The sequence below is a fragment of the Conger conger genome, chromosome 11, assembly GCF_963514075.1.
Source record: "Conger conger chromosome 11, fConCon1.1, whole genome shotgun sequence".
NCBI classification, from domain to species: domain Eukaryota; kingdom Metazoa; phylum Chordata; class Actinopteri; order Anguilliformes; family Congridae; genus Conger; species Conger conger.
In genome coordinates, this window is record NC_083770.1 from 15,032,561 (window position 1) to 15,049,241 (window position 16,681).

The 16,681-nt window shown below is 44.0% G+C and overlaps 1 protein-coding gene across 1 annotated transcript; it reads left to right on the top strand.

The window, feature by feature from the left end:
* The first annotated feature begins 1,044 nt into the window (after positions 1–1,044).
* LOC133140591 (serpin A3-8-like) lies at positions 1,045–10,175 on the top strand. Its single transcript, XM_061260624.1, has 4 exons — positions 1,045–1,717; positions 2,418–2,554; positions 3,072–3,231; positions 10,063–10,175. The coding sequence occupies exons 1-4, from the start codon at positions 1,045–1,047 to the stop codon at positions 10,173–10,175; spliced, it is 1,083 nt and encodes a 360-aa protein (XP_061116608.1).
* The last annotated feature ends 6,506 nt before the right edge of the window (positions 10,176–16,681 follow it).

The following is a 16,681-nucleotide window of genomic DNA, read 5'->3' on the forward strand; positions in this document are numbered from 1 at the left end:
GTGTGTGTGTGAGAGAGAGAAATATGTCTGGTCTTGAACACTTTTTGCATAGTCTTGTTTTTTTGTTTGATCTCAAATTTCACATCATCCACAAAGGTATGGTTGAGAAAACCCAATGCCTCCAAATAGAGAATACACACTCAGGAACATCCCTCAATGCACTGCAAAAACACATTCAAATACAGGAAATGCACACAACACTACGCAACTCACAGGAAATCACAGTAGCAAACTGGGTTGGGCTAGCAATGGTGGTAGTGTTACGGTTATTGTTTGTTCACCATCATCCCAGTGAAGCACTTTGCATCTCATAAAGGCGGTATATAAATGCAAGAATTTTACATTATTATTCAATTTCACTGTTTCACACATCCTGTGCCAGGCAGACAGGACTCCGCTGTAAAATCCAGCTGTGACCGGCTTCAAATAAAAGCTACCAGCTCTTCAAAAACACAGCTTGAGCTGGTCTACCTGGTCAACCAGCTACCAGCTGTTTCAAAACCTAGCTTGAGCTGTTTTTTTCAGCAGGGTACGCAGGGGACAAATTAGTAGCATAAATGAATTCATTAATAAAGGCTATGTGCACTAATGCCTCTGAAAACCTGGAGAGAAAAAGAGAGAGAGAGAAAAGAAAAACTTTTCTCATCTTCCAATAATCTACACAACAACTGACAAGCCGCATTTCTTCCAAATAACTATATAAGATGCAACAATGTTTGCTACTGTAGTTTCCTGTCAGTTGTGAATGAGCAGTGTTTTTTGTTTCTACCTTCAGCAGTACTGCCAGCTTGCTAAGTGACAGTAGCCTGGTCAGTGTTCACAGCACATTTCTAGCATGTGTAGCTAAATTGGTGAAAGTGTTTCCTGAATTTTCAGTGTGTTGCTAAGTACAGCATATGAGTTATCAAATTGGTGAATGTATTTTCTCTATTTGCAACACATTGGGCCTTCTCAAACAAACACAGACTGTAAAGGCAACAAAAACAGACTTTATTGCTTGTCTAATGATGTATATTTCTGATGTATATTTTGATAGTTACCACGATGAGGGTGCTCCTGAGTTTGTGTGCTGTGCTGGTGCTACTTTGGTCCACTGTCCAGTGTCGCCCTGCCCATGATCACAGTCACCATGGCAATGATCACAGTCACCATGACAATGATCACAGTCACCATGGCAATAACGACTTCAGCATTTCTGCCAATGGAAGCCTGAAGATATACCAGGAGAACCTGGACTTTGCTTTCCGTCTGTACAAGCACATCTCCGCCCAGCCCGATTCTCAGTCCAAGAACGTCTTCTTCTCCCCGCTGAGTGTGTCCGTTGCCCTGGCTGCTCTGTCCGTGGGCGCCAGAGGGAAGACGCACCAGCAGCTCTTTGAAGGTCTGGGCTTCAACAGCACAGAAATCACCACAGAGGAAGTGAACCAGGCCTTCCAACACATCCATCACAACCTCAATGAGAAAACGGACGTTGACCTGTCGCTCGGGAACGCACTCTTCATTGGACAAGACTTCAAGCCACGTCCTGAGTTCCTGGCGAGCATGAAACGCTATTACGAGTCAGAGGGTTTCAGCACCAACTTCAGCAAGCCTGAAGAGGCCAAGGAACAGATCAATAAGTATGTCAATGAAAAGACCAAGGGTAAAATATCAGATCTGGTTCAGGATGTGGATCCCCAAGCAGTCATGTATCTCATCAACTACATCTACTTCAAAGGTGAGGGACAGGCTACATAGAGCCCCAGGTTGAAAACTTTTAAAAACGGTTCATTCATTATCTGGACAAGATGCCTGTCTAGAATTCCACTGTTTCGTTTTTGATTTGTTCACATTACATGGGTGACAGTTTGGCGACTGTCTTGTAAGCATATTTAAATAAGTGATGCGTTTCTTACCTGCAGGTAAATGGGAGATTCCATTTGATCCCAAAGCAACCAAGGATCATGACTTTCATGTTGATGATAAAACAACTGTTTATGTTCCGATGATGCACGAAGAGGAGAATTTTCATGTTTATCATGATGAAGACATCTCCACTCATGTTCTCCAGCTGCATTATAATGAGTCTGTCTCAATGATGCTGGTCCTTTCAGAGAAAGGATTGCAGGGTCTGGAGGAAGTGGTCTGCAAAAACCATTTGCAGAAATGGATCAGATCAGTGGAGATGAAGTAGGCTATTTTAAATCAAGTGTAAAGTGCATTTATAATGTGAACCTGCACCACACCAACAACCTTCTCATGTGGGAAATAAGTCGACTACCATACTCATGTATGACATCAACACATTTTAAAATGTAAGACCGAAGAACATAACTGTTTGTGGTGATGAACACAGATCAAGTGTGAAGATGTTGAACTGTTGAAAATCATACTGAATTACATTATGCTTAATTACACTACTGTTGTTACATTCACAGGACGTACAGTGTATATGTCCCGTAAGACCTCATATCAACTCAAAGAAATCCTTTCTGAAATGGGAATCACTGACATATTTGGGGATACTGCAGACCTCACTGGAATATCAGAGGAAGGGAAATTGCATGTATCTAAGGTAGGGAAAATCTGAAAATCTCTGAAAATGAGAGTGAGCACAAATAGGTGATTTCTTCATATTCCTCCTGGATTCAATAAGGTGAATTGTCTTTCTTTAAAAAACATCCACTTGCCAAAAAACCCCATCTTGTACTAGCAAATATCTCCAAGCAAATTTCACTCCCCTACATGAGTAAATTGTTGGCATTTATTTAGCGCCTTTATCCAAAGCGCAGTACAATTGATTCTTCTCATTCACCCATTCATACACACACTCACACACCGACGGTGATTGGTTGCCATGCAAGGCGCCGACCAGCTCATCAGGAGCATTTGGGTGTTAGGTGTCTTGCTCAGGGACACTTCGACACAGCCCAGGTGGGGGATTGAACCAGCAACCCTCCGACTGCCAGATGACTGCTCTTACTGCCTGAGCCATGTTGCCCGAGTAGGCTTAGGCTATTTGCTATGTATTGTATCAACCCCATCAGTTTCATTGCCTGTATTTCACTAGTGTTTGTGCTGTGTTTTGATAGGTTATGCACAAGGCTGTCTTGGACGTGGACGAGGCTGGAGCAACAGCAGCCGCAGCCACAGGAATCGAAATGATGCTGACTTCAGCACGATTCCCCGCACCCCCCGTCTTGAAATTTGACCATCCTTTCATGGTTTTTGTGCTCAATCGTGAAACCAGAAGTATCCTGTTCATGGGAAAAATTGTGAACCCAGCAGAATAATAATATTATTGTCTATGAACTGTTTCAAGTGTTGAATGTGTTGATTTCAATGTCAAAAAAATATGAATAATAATACCAAAATAACAATAATGATATCTTAACAATAATAGTTTTATCCTAATGTCGGAATTTAGTCTTTTGTGAAGTAAAACTTGTAGTCCAAAAGTCAGATCAATAACAATTTATTGGTACCGCAAAATAGTCTTGATTTCAGTATGAAACATACCAGGTAAAAGCAATGTAGGGCAGTGTGGGGTTTTGTGTCGTGTGGGGACAAGCTTTATACCCCACAGGTTCCTGTCCCTGAGTGGGTGACAGGCAGACAAACAGACATTGTTACCTATGTATGTGATGTGGAAGTAAACCAAATGGTCATTGTCACCAAAGCAAACAGTAACCTACTGTTTCATGCCCATTTACCACCCTGACTTCCTCCCTGATGGTGCTGGGCTTTGTTCCTAACCCCCCTTGATCATTGAGTACGGTGACTATCTCAGAACACTGAAGCAGTGTATACAATGTATTCTTCCCAACACTAACTTTAGGCATTCCAACAACATTTAGTTTTAGAGCATTTTTGCAGTTATTACTGAAGACACACCTCTTGAAGCAGCACCTCTCCCCGTCCCTCGCTACCTCCCTGTGAACCTTAATTGTTGTCTTTCTGTGATTTACTTTGTGTATCGGTATTTTTAGTTGGCTAGGTAAGCAGTGTTTGGATAGTTAAATTGGGTCACTTTTGCTTTGTTTTTTGTTTGTTTGTTTATTTCTTTGTTAAAAAAAAAGAAAAAAAAAGAAAAAAAAGAATTCAAATAGGTCCTGGTCCTTACCTTTGTTGTACAGGTAGCAGTTGAAATTGTACTTCCCTCTAGGGTCTTTCAGCGCACTTATCCCTGGTTATGGGTATGCACTTTGTTGTACGTCGCTCTGGATAAGAGCGTCTGCCAAATGCCATTAATGTAATGTAATGTAACAAAATCTGAATTTATTTATGAATGCAATTACAACATAGGGTTGTTTGAATCATAGCAACAACATGTAGGTAAGTGGAAAAACAAAACATTGGTTAGTTACCATCAAGCCTCCCCTGTCGATTTGGCCATAAGTTCTCAACCCCATCACAGTGGATATTTTCATTTGCCATATATCTGGGAAAAAACTTGTTGCAGGGCAAATCCAGGCCTGACATTGGTCTGCGGTGATGTCACTGCATGCATCATCATCAGAATAATGTAGACCAAACATGGATTACCCGACAGAATAATGTAGACCAAACATGAATTACCCGACAGAATAATGTAGACCAAACATGGATTACCTGACAGAATAATGTAGACCAAACATGAATTACCCAACAGAATAATGTAGACCAAACATGGATTACCCAACAGAAAAATGTAGACCAAACATGAATATTTTCCAGTAGGAATCTTGAAACTAAACATACCTGAACATACTCAATCCACATTTGTTTTACCCTTTCTGCATTTAATTCAGAAGGGACCAAGTATAATATCGGTTTTAGGGACACCTGGTAGCTTTTCAGAATGCATGCTATAGTCGTCAGATTTATTGTTATGATCCTGGATTCTGTCTGTGTTTTTGTTTACATTCATTAGTCATCTTCCCCTGTGATGTCTGTGTCTTTATGTAGTTCAGAGCCCGAGTCACTTCCATGTCTGCGTGAATCACTATTCAAGTATTTTCGTAATTTTTTGGTTTCCCACGATTCCTTCTTAGTCTCGCTTTTTCTTACTTCCTGCTTTCTCTCCATTACAGTAGTATCCATTCATATTTGTAGATAGCACTAATCTACTAATACCAACTAACATAGATTTTGTATAGTACTAATATTATATTACTATATTAACACACTAATTTGTCTGTCTAACTAACTAACAGTCACTAGTTTTGGGTAATTATGGTTTAATCACGAATACTAAAAGATTAGCTTTATCACTATTTCTACACTTCTCTGTAACTCCGTCTCCCTGTTCTATCTCTCAATTTCCTGCCTTAATTCAGCGAAGTGTTCGCACCTGCTATCCACTATCACTACGTTCCTGAACTTTCTGCAATTGTCTACCGTCTGCCGTTTGTATTACGTGTGTCTATGTAAATCCAGTTCCGCGTCTTCATGCCTCCCTTGTTATTGTATGATTGCCCTTTCATGTGTCTCACCTGATGTCTATTTGTTAGCCTGGCCTCACTCCCATGCCCTGTCTAGGTTATCTCATTCCCCTGTGAATTTACACCTGTCCTTTCAGTTTCTCTTTGCTAGTTTGTCTCTCTCTGTTCCTGAGTTCTGCCCTTGTGTTCCCTACGCCGGTTCTAGCCTTCCCTGTGCAATCACCCCTGGATATTCTGTTCTGTTCTGTTCTGTTCTGTTTTGAAAATTTCAATTTCAGAATTTCTGTTTTGCCCCGTGCCTGGCTCCTTGGACTCTGTCTTCTGGATCAAGTTTCTGTACCTCTGCCCCATTTGGACAGACCACCCAGTTTTTTAATTACCTTTATTAAACCTGCCATTTTTGTTAGCCCTGAGTCTGCGCTTGGTCCCTCGGTCCCCCAAACCCGACACTTATGGCCTCAACATCAGTGAACCTGTCATCATCGTCAATGATGTACTGCTGAATTTCATCAGGCTCATCTCATTTCTGGCCTGAACCAAATTGACCACTGCCAGTTCTTGTTGGCAAGTCAAAATTCTGCCTCTTCCCCATTTGGCTTAGGCTCAATTCTGCAGGAAAAAAAAACACATTCAGTCAGGGCCGTGCAGTGACATTTTGGGGGGCAGGACTCAACCACAAAAAGGGCACTCACCCCACCGACACATACTGTACCCACCCCGATGTTGCCACACCCCCGCCATCCACAATTACACACTATAATATGGGACCTTAAGTTCTGCTGAAACACATTAGGCTATTTCATGAAGAACCCACTCTTAAACATTCACTGAGCACTTTAAGTATTTATTAGACTTATTTCCACTTAGAGTTATGATGTGTTGTGTGTTCAGAGATGCATACCACTGTTGTGTGGTTATTTGCCTTATTCTCACCTTCCTATCATCTTTGACCTCCTCTGACAAATCCCAGGAGATCAGCAGTTTCAAACCACCCTGTCTGCCACCAGCAATCATTCCATGGTCAAAGTCACTTAGATCACTTTTTTCCCATTCTGATAGTTCTTGAGAACATTAACTGAAGCTCCTGACCCATATCTACATGAGTGTATGCATTGTACTACTGCCGCACAATTGGCTGATTAGATAATCGCATGAATAAGTAGGTGGAATAAAGTAAAAATGTTCCGAATAAAGTGCTTGGTAAGTGTATATTTGTTCCATCTATGTATATGGCTAAAAAACTGATCCAGGGTCAGGGAGGTGAGAAGTTTTTTTTTTTCATTGGAGACAGGCATATTTACCTCCACTTCCAGTGTTTTTGCTGCTTCTTATTTCCCAATCAAAATGTATTCATTGATTGATTGAAACATAAACACACTGCGACATGCCCAAATAAGACACTTTTAAATATCACGTTTTTAGAAAATTAGCTATAAAGAAAAACTACCTGCTTCAGAAATGAATAGCATATTTGTAAGTTAGGTACGATGGAGAATGTCGCTTTAATTATAATTAGACTAGCTTGCTTGCTGGCACTGAGAGTGGAGTACTTTTTAAATTCATAAGGTGTATTTTTTCATGGATACTACTGTAACCCAGTCACAGAAAGGGTTAATAGTATCTGTTTAAGTATAGGTAGAAGAGCATGTGTTATGACCAATGAGAAGTGTCTTATTTAAAAGTCCCGCCCCAATTGAGAACACAATTTTCTTGTGTAGCCTATTTATAATAATCCAGGTTGGGTCTTTTGATTTGGTTGAACATTCCTGACGAGGAATTGGCGAGCCATCCATCCAGTTATTGTGGACCAGGAGAGAAAGACAAAGATAGTTCTTCACGATTGAAAAGACAAAGACAGAAATTCTTCTCGATTGACATTCTATTTGGCACATCTCTCAGTGTGGTAGGACATTTAACACACACACACACACTCTTTCTTGTTTTATTTACTTTTATTGAAAAAGGGCCTTATTGTTTAGGACCTGGGTCATACAGGAATTAAAATTAGCCTACTGTGATTGTGACAGTCACCGTATTGTATTGTTCATCTTCTTTTTCCGATAACTAAAATTCTGCATAGCTGTATACAGACGCATAGTGAGGGCAGAAGAGCGAAAAGATTAACTTCACTTCAAGTGCTTCCTTGTGGAAGGAGCCGCATCACATCTCTGCTGAGAGCAACGGTGTCAGACACTCAAGGCCTTAGTGGTTCCCGTCGCCTGGAGACCAGGTCAGTTTGTGCCGCATCATCATCATCTTCACGGAAGTCCAGTATCACCATGGCCGCAGCAGAGGCCCGTGCTAAGGCTGAAGCTGCACGCACAAGAGCTGCTTATGTAAAATGAGAAATAGACATTAAAGTGAAGAGAGTTCTGGAAGCAGCTGCAGATGTTGACAGTGAAGAGCAGGGCAGTCTTCCTTTGCCAACTCAGAGGTCATTGCAACGGACTCGCGAATATTTCAAAGGACACTTTCAGTCCAAACAAAATGATACTCCTGATCAATGCCATGAAGATAGCGATGCAGAGACTGTTCACACTTAAAAGGTTACTCAATTTCTACACACCGAAGGTTCCCAAGTCAGTCTGAGCCCACCAAAGCCAGATCCATTAGTTTCTAATCCTAAAACACGCCTCCAAGAAACTCAGAACATCCAGCCCTCTCACACCAATGTCAGAGCCCCTAGCTTCTATCAAGCACACTACATCGATCCATTGGACAGTCTAGCGGCCACTGGCAATCAGTCACACATGTCTGCGTCCTGGTCTTCAGATGTCTCTGACTTCGGTACATACTTGGCTCGTGGAGACCTCGTCACAGCCGGACTCACACTGTTTGACTCCCCATCCCTCCCTACCTCCCTGTGAACCTTAATTGTTGTCTTTGTGATTTACTTTGTGTTTCGGTATTTTTAGTTGGCTAGGTAAGCAGTATTTGGATAGTTAAGTTTGGTCACTTTTGCTTTGTTGTTTGTTTGTTTATTTGTTTGTTTAAAAAAAGAAGAAAAAAAGGACCTGGTCCTTATCTTTGTTGTACAGGTAGCAATTGAAATTGTACTTACCTCTAGGGTCTTTCAGCGCACTTATCCCTGGTTATAGGTATGCACTTTGTTGTATGTCGCTCTGGATAAGAGCGTCTGCCAAATACCAAAAATGTAATGTAATGTAATGTTTGACAATAAGCCAGGAAATTACCTGTCTTGGAAATCCAGCTACCGCAATGCCATCGAAGGACTGAACCTCAAACTCAACAAGGAACTAGACCTACTCATCAAGTGGCTCAGTGGGGAGATGCAGCAGCACGGCAAAAGGATCAGAGCAGTTCACGTCAACCATGCACTGACTGGTTTTCAATTGGTATGGCAAAGCTTGGACCAGAGTTATGGCTCTCCAGGCCTCCTAGATATAGCTAGAGGGGTAAATCCAATTGTTCACAAACTCCCTTATTACCTCCAAGAGCAATGGATAGGTCAAGGTTCAAGGTATAAGAGGGAACATCTCATCCCTTATCCACCATTCTCATTTTTTGTTGACTTTGTGTGCAGCCATGCTGAAATGAGAAATGAACCCAGCTTTGCTCTCCAAGCCTCCTTCCAAAGGTGAGAGGCATGCAATAAAGCCATGCAAAACTAGGACTCCCATCTCTGTCAACAAGACCGATGTCGAAGACTCCTCTACTACCCACTCTGAGAACAAGCCGTGTGAGGAACTAGACAAGCTCTGCCCCATCCATAAAAAAACCTCCCTCAAAGTGCAGGGGTTTCAGAGAAAAGCCACTTGCGGAGCGGAAAAGCTTCCAGAAAGAGAACTCCATATGTTACAAATGCTGCTCATCAACTACACATTAAGCCAAAGATTGCAAAGCTGTCAGAGTGTTCAGAATGTGATGGTGAACGTCATAGCTCAGCTCTTTATGCTGATCCCGCCCCCTGGCATGGCGGGGAGCGAATCGAACTGGCTTCACGTGTAACTATGACTGCCTGCACAGAGGCAGGCTGCTCTAAGAAACGTCTACCCCAAGGGACATCCTGAGAGAAGGAAAAAAAAAAAAAGTATGATGATCAGAGTAACTTGGTAACTTGTGACTAGTGAGATCTGCCTTCTTTGACATGTTTGGCATCCAAGGAAATACCTCTCCTTACACTCGCAGAACTACCAGTTTCATAGTGGAGTCAGCTGACGGTGAAGTGCACCTAGCTCTGCCAACTCTCATTGAGTGCAATCAAATTCCCAACAACAGGGAAGATATTCCTACGCCAGAGGAGGCTGCAAGCTCATCGAAGCTGTAGCCACCAAGATTCCACCGCTTGACCCTTCGGCTGAAATCTTCCTACTGCTTGGAAGGGATATCATTTGTGCTCACAAGGTATGCGGTCAGTCGAATGGGCCACACGATGCACCCTATGCCCAGCGTTTAGACTTGGGATGGGTCACTGTAGGTCTGCCTCAAAGGAGCTCACAAACCTTCTGTGAACACCTTCAAGACCAACATCCTGGAAAATGGTCATCCCAGCTACTTCAGGCTTGTGAAAGTGGTGTCTATGTGAAAGAGAAGTTCGGAGGTGAGCAACACAAACCTCTCCCTGAAATACAAAACAACCTAGGAAAACTGATCTTCAGTCACACAGTGGATGACAACAAACTTGCAACCTCTGTTGAAGATGAAACTTTCGTCCACATCATGAATGCAGAGTTCTCCAAGGACAACTCAAACAGCTGGGTGGCGCTGCTACCATTCCGCAGTCCCAGAGTGGTGTCGAGGACCCGGCCCTAGGCCCGCCTGATGAGAGATTGACAGAAGAGGGGTTAGGCAGGAATGCATTGTTAACCCCTCGCACATGCCATTGAGGTGGTAGCAAGGACGCCCGTAAGAGGAAAAATATGCGGTTCAGAGCTAATGAGCAGCCCTAATTGTCAGCAAAGGAGTCTGAAGTCGGGGGACTTAGATTTAGGGTTCTAGAGAGCAAGGCTAAAGGTCTGACTGAGGCCATGCATAACATGAATGTATAATAACATTCTTGATTGAGAAGTGTGGGCTTGCTCATACAGGGGAGGAGCATAATGCCTGGTTACAGCAAAAAGATGAGGAAAACAATATAGATGATGGGGAAATGATAATCTGATAATTTATTGGATAGATTCAAAGGACTGACTGTAGAGGAGTTGGGTGATGAATTACACTCGGCTATTAATTGGATGTCCTTTGTAGATTCCTTAAGGCGCCACAAGAAAGAGCACCTGAAGAGTGTATTGAGATGGTGGAAACTCCCTATTGGAGGGGTATATGACGTCAAAGTTTGGAGAGAGTCCAAGGAGAGATTATGACAGGGAGATAAATAACAGTGATGAATAGGCTCATTAAAAAAGTTGCATAAGAGCTAGTGTTTTATTTCTGTACAAGTTTCAGGATATATAAGGAGTGAGCTTTTAGACGTTAGAAAAGAAGAAGCAAAAAAGAAGCAAGAGAAAAGCCTCTTAGGATTTTGCTTGTTGAAGATATCTATGGGCTGTTGAAGAAAGAGCAACGCAGAACAACTATAATCAAGCTGGAGTGGCGCGCTCCCAAGAGTTGTGGCAACAGGACTAATAGCGAAGAGGTGTTTATGCACATCCCTCATCGTACATGCTTGGAGCTATGAACTGCACCTGGCGGCCAACAGACAGGACGCGGGGTCCCTCTACGCTACAGAACACCTTCCTGCTGGACCCATGCAAGAACCTGAAGCCCCCCCCCCCTAACCTCAGTGTCAGTGAGGAGAGGCACATGCTGCGGCTGCACTGCAAACCCCCCGACGTGTTCGAAGACATACCAGTGCACATCCCATACAACAGGCACTCCCGGAACGAAGTGCAGGTGAAGGCTGTCACCAAGGACATCTGCGGCATTGGAGCCAGTGACTGGAGCAAAGTCACGTCTTTCGAAAGTCCGGGTCCTGATCCTGGCCCAGATTCCCAAACCAATGCAGCTGTTCAAAGATTTCATCAACAGCAAGGAGGAGGGCTCAAATCCCGTGGAAAATGAGATGGCTATATTTAGGGCATGGGTGGTAATTATAATCTATATTACTTGTAAAAGTAGGAAAAGTAGTACATAGAAATTTAAAGTTATAACTGAGATCAGACTGCAGGACCAACTTTGTGGGAGCCTGTAAATAACTCCAAATCATTACATTACATTACATTACGTGGCATTCAGCAGACACTCTTATCCAGAGCGACGTACAACAAAGTGCAAATCAAACACAAATCGGCGCCAAAGGCACCAATAAGCAAGTAGACTGCTACCGCGCCGAGCAAGGGTGCACATGGCTGTTCAACCCTCCACATTCCTTGCAGCAGCTGGGAACGGATGATCGGTATCTCACACCGCATCCTTGATGCTATGCTTCTCCAGCAAGGAGCTGCAAACCTGACACATGAAGTTCTGACAACTTTCATGGCAGAAGTCACGGCACGGCAATAGAAGTCACGGCGATAGAGAATGCAAGGCCGTGACGCTCAATCTCCACAGATCCAGACCAGCCAGTCATTCTCGCACCAGCCATCCTCCTCACCCAGAAGGTAGGCACACCTTCTTTACCTCCTAGTCTGTTCGATGACAGTGACGTCTCCAGACATCAGTGGAGACAAGTACAGTGTCATAATCTGATGTACTTACCTCTTGACTCTCTGTCCTCTTGTCTCCTGGCTGCTCGATCCTCCCCTCCCAGCCCATGGGTTTCTGACCTTCTACGTTCCTCCAGGTCCAGCCTACGTGCAGCTGAGAGGAAGTGGAGGAAATCAAAAGACTCATCGGACCTGTCTTCCTACCAGTCTCTCCTGGTGGAATTCTCCTCCGCTATCACCACTGCCAAAAGAAATTACTTCCAAACACAAATCCAGAATTCCACTTCTAAGCCCCGTCAACTGTTCTCCATTTTCTCCTCTCTCCTCAGCACACCTCCCCCACCATCTCAGTCCTCCCTCACTGCTGATGACGTCGCAGTATTTTTTGACGAGAAGGTTGCAGATATCCGCAGCAACTTCGCGACCACCACCACCTCTGTGCCTGCCTCCCTTTCTGTGCCTGTCCGGTATCTCTCCTTCCTTTTCTGTCCAAATCCATTGAACGAGCTGCCTCCAACCAACTCTCTTCCTTCCTCTCACAGAATAACCTGCTGGACCCCCACCAGTCCGGCTTCAGACCTGGCCATTCGACGGAGACCGCACTCCGTCAATGAGTCCCTTCAGGCTGCACGAGCAACCTCCCTCTCCTCTGTCCCAATCCTTCTTGACCTCTCTGCAGCGTTCAACACAGTCAACCACTCCATCCTCTTAGCCTCCCTGGCATCTACAGGGATCTGTGGCACAGCCTTAGAGTGGATTCAATCTTATCTCCTGGGCTGGAAGAGTGTCAGCCCCTCGACCCCTTGTTACAGGAGTCCCCCAGGGCTCAGTCCTCGGACCCCTCCTCTTCTCCATTTACACAAGATCCCTTGGCCCCGTTATCTCTGCTCATGGCATCTCATATCATTGTTATGCCGATGACACCCAACTCTTTCTCTCCTTCCCCCCAGACACACAGGTCTCTACCCGTATCTCCGCCTGCCTGAGAGACATCCAGAGCTGGATGGGCAACCACCATCGAAAGCTCAACCCAGGTAAGACGGAGGTAATCTTCATCCCTGCTCTAACCTCTCCCTTCTCTGATTTTTCCATTTCACTAGGGCAGGGGTCTGCAACCTTTATTATCAAAAAGAGCCATTTTGCCCTCTCTTCCACCAAAGAAAAATAGTCTGGAGCCGCAAAACCTAACACAGCTTATAAACTTTTAAAAGTTTTAATCTTTTTTAAATTTTACCTGTTACAACAACAGAATATAACAAACAGAAGTGCAGTGTGCATGTGTAGGCCAACTTTGAAATAAATTTAACAGTGAACTATACAGGCCTATTTGAGTCCTTCCAATATTTTGTAAAATTAAAATAAAAACTAGCCCACTTTAATATAAATAAAACATTTAGCTGCAGCTAAACATAAAATTAGGAACGTTTGTGACAAGTCCATTTCAGTGTGCTCTCATCCTCTTCGGGTTTCTTTCTCAGCCAGCAATCAATCGAAGCACTTGAACATACAAAAAAAAAACTACATCAGCTCCGGGTCTGAAACAAATGTTTTTTTCTGAAAAATAAATGTTATTGTTCTCACCTGTTTAATGTGACTTCTGTTTCTGAAGCTCGCTGCAGATCTTCCCTATGTCGGGGCTGTAAGTTGTGACTTTGATCTTCACACAGGACTGTAGGCTCTCATTTGTGAGGCGGTAGCGATATTTGGACTTTATGAAGTTCATGCTCGAGAAAACTTGCTTGCATAAGTATGTTGAGCCAAAGGTGGACAGGACTCCAAATGCATACTTTTTCATGTTGATATACGTGTCGGGAATGGCACTCCATGTTTCTAAAATAAGTTTGTCGACTTTGGGGAGGTTTACAATATCACTCCATTTGTGCTCTTTAGCGAGAGTGGCCTTCTGACGGGCGACTTCCTCAAGATCCGCTGTCAGGTTTTTGAACTTGGAAACCCATAAATCTTTATCTTCTATGTCGGCCAGTTCAATTTCAAGATCGGGCTTACTTACTCCTGTGAATGCGGATATGTTTAGCAGGGATGCGTCGATGTCTCTGATATTTTTATGAACGAATCTTTCATGTACTCTCCGTCTGTGAACGGCTTCCCCCTCCTTACGATTTCCTGAGCTGCCACAAAACTAGCAGCTGTAGTTGACTGTGGAGAGGTGATCCACTTCTTGAAAGTATGCTCTGCTCTGCTCAACTTTCTGTAGCAGTTCCGAAATTGCTCTCTTTCGCTCATCTTCAGTTGGGTACTTTTCAGCAAATGCTGAGAGCTTGTTTTGAAAATGTCTTTCAACGTTGCATTTTTTGTTGTTTGACAATTTCTCGCCACCTATTAAGCACACAGGTAAGCCAGCGTCGTTGGCGGTGAACCTGTACACCAAAAAGACCCCTCCGTTCTGCCACTTCGTGCCACCTGGCGCCTCCCCCTCACCACACCTGCACTTCATGCTCACGACTGCTGACTGTCCTGGTCCCACGGTGGTGGAATGACCTCCTGGTGGATGTCAGAAAGGCAGAGTCTCTGACCTCCTTAAAGCGCAGACTGAAAACTACACCTTTCCCTCCCTAACTCACCACCATGATTAGCCTTATATATGCCATAGACTGTAATGGCACTTATTTATAGATTGTATAGATATTGTTACTTGGATAGATATCGGTTTTTTTGGGGGGTTTTTTTTGTATTAGCTATTGTATTGTTGTACTCAGGGTATTCTAGCTGCCAACTGTGGTATCCTAGTTTGGAAGCTGATTTGAGTTTGGATGCTAGTCAAGGGTTCTGATTATCTGTATGTTTACACTAGGACTCGGAACTGTACTGTCCTCTCAGGTCTTCGCACTTGTACTTGTGTTTGATCTGCACTTCGCTGTACATCGCTCTGGATAAGAGCGTCTGCTAAATGCCATGCAATGTAATATAATGTAATGTAATGTCTCGCCAACACATTCTGTGGGCCCTGGAGACGGGAATACATCAGTATTCTGCAAATGGAGAAATGAAAGCCCCAATGTGCAGGAAGGAGATGTTATCCTGCTGAAGAGATATGACCAAGAGATATGACTGGCCTGTAGGACTGGTCACTAAAACATTTAGCAGTGAAACAGGAAAGTAAGGAAGGTCGAAGTAAAAATAGTCAGGGATGGTATTCAAAGACTGTTCCAAAGACCTGTTTCAGAGGTTGTCCTACTCTTACCAAAAGTGACAAGGAACTGATGTACTTACCTCTGGTGTTCGTACCTCTGACATTTCAGTTGCATTTGATTTGACATCGAAGAATTTTATTCTTCAATTTTTCAAAGTTTATTCTTTTTTATGATGCTAGCTGCCGAATCTACATGTACTGTAAGCTAGGCTAAGCTAATTGCCACCATTTTCTGTATTGTTTACGGTTTCACACCGCACAGTCAGTTTCTGTATTGGGTCTTGACGATTGGAACTGTCTGCATAGCTATACACAGACGCATAGTGAGGGCAGAAGACTACTAGACATTTCTACAGTTCAATTTGCAAATCACTGACACTTGCAACCCCCCTCCCCTCTCTCTAATTGAGTAAAGTGGCATGTGCCAACCAACCGTGTGCCATTATTTTATATTGAAGAGGGGCCAAACAGCCTGGATGCCCCCACACCTATACTAAAAACAAAACCTTGCTATAAATGGCTATTCATCTTGTAATGTATGTTTTTGCACACTAAAATAATAAATGCATTAACCAGGCGAGGATTTTATTAATTTCATCTGTTTGCAAATGCACCTATTAGATCCAAAGATATACTGGTAATGAAAACTGGTCAAGTGTAAGTGCAAGCAGTTTTTTTAAATGTCTGCTTTTCTTCTAGATCTCTCTGCTGCCTTCGACACTGTGGATCACTCCATCCTCCTGTCTGCCCTGTCAGCAACGGGCATCTGTGGCACAGCCCTGGACTGGATTGAGTCCTACCTCTCTGGTCGCTCCTTCCAGGTTGCCTGGGCTGGTTCGGTATCGACACCTCGGCCCCTCGCCACAGGAGTTCCCCAGGGCTCAGTCCTTGGCCCACTTCTTTTTTCTCTCTACACTCGCTCCCTTGGCCCTGTGATCACTGCACATGGGCTATCCTACCACTGCTACGCGGACGATACCCAACTCTTCGTCTCGTTCCCGCCGTCTGATACGCAGGTTTCAGCCTGTATCTCTGCTTGCCTGAGGGACATCCAGAGCTGGATGGACAACCACCATCTAAAGCTCAACCCATGTAAAACTGAAATGATATTCATCCCTGCTAATACCTCTCCCCATCTGGATCTCTCCATTTCCCTCGGGGATACCACACTCACGCCGTCACCCAGTGCAAGGAACCGCGGCGTGGTGATGGACAGCAGACTGTCCCTTTCCGAGAACATTGCGGCGGTGACCCGGTCTTGCAGGTTCTTCCTATACAACATACGGAGAATACGCCCCTTTCTCACCCCCTACTCGACCCAGCTCCTGGTCCAAGCGATGGTTCTGTCCCGCCTGGACTACTGCAATTCCCTCTTGGCTGGCCTCCCAGCGTCCGCCATCAGACCCCTCCAACTCATCCAGAATGCAGCAGCTGGTCTGGTCTTCAACCTTCCCAAATACTCACACGTCACCCCCCTGCTTACTTCCCTCCACTGGCTGCCTGTCATGGCTCGCATCAAATTC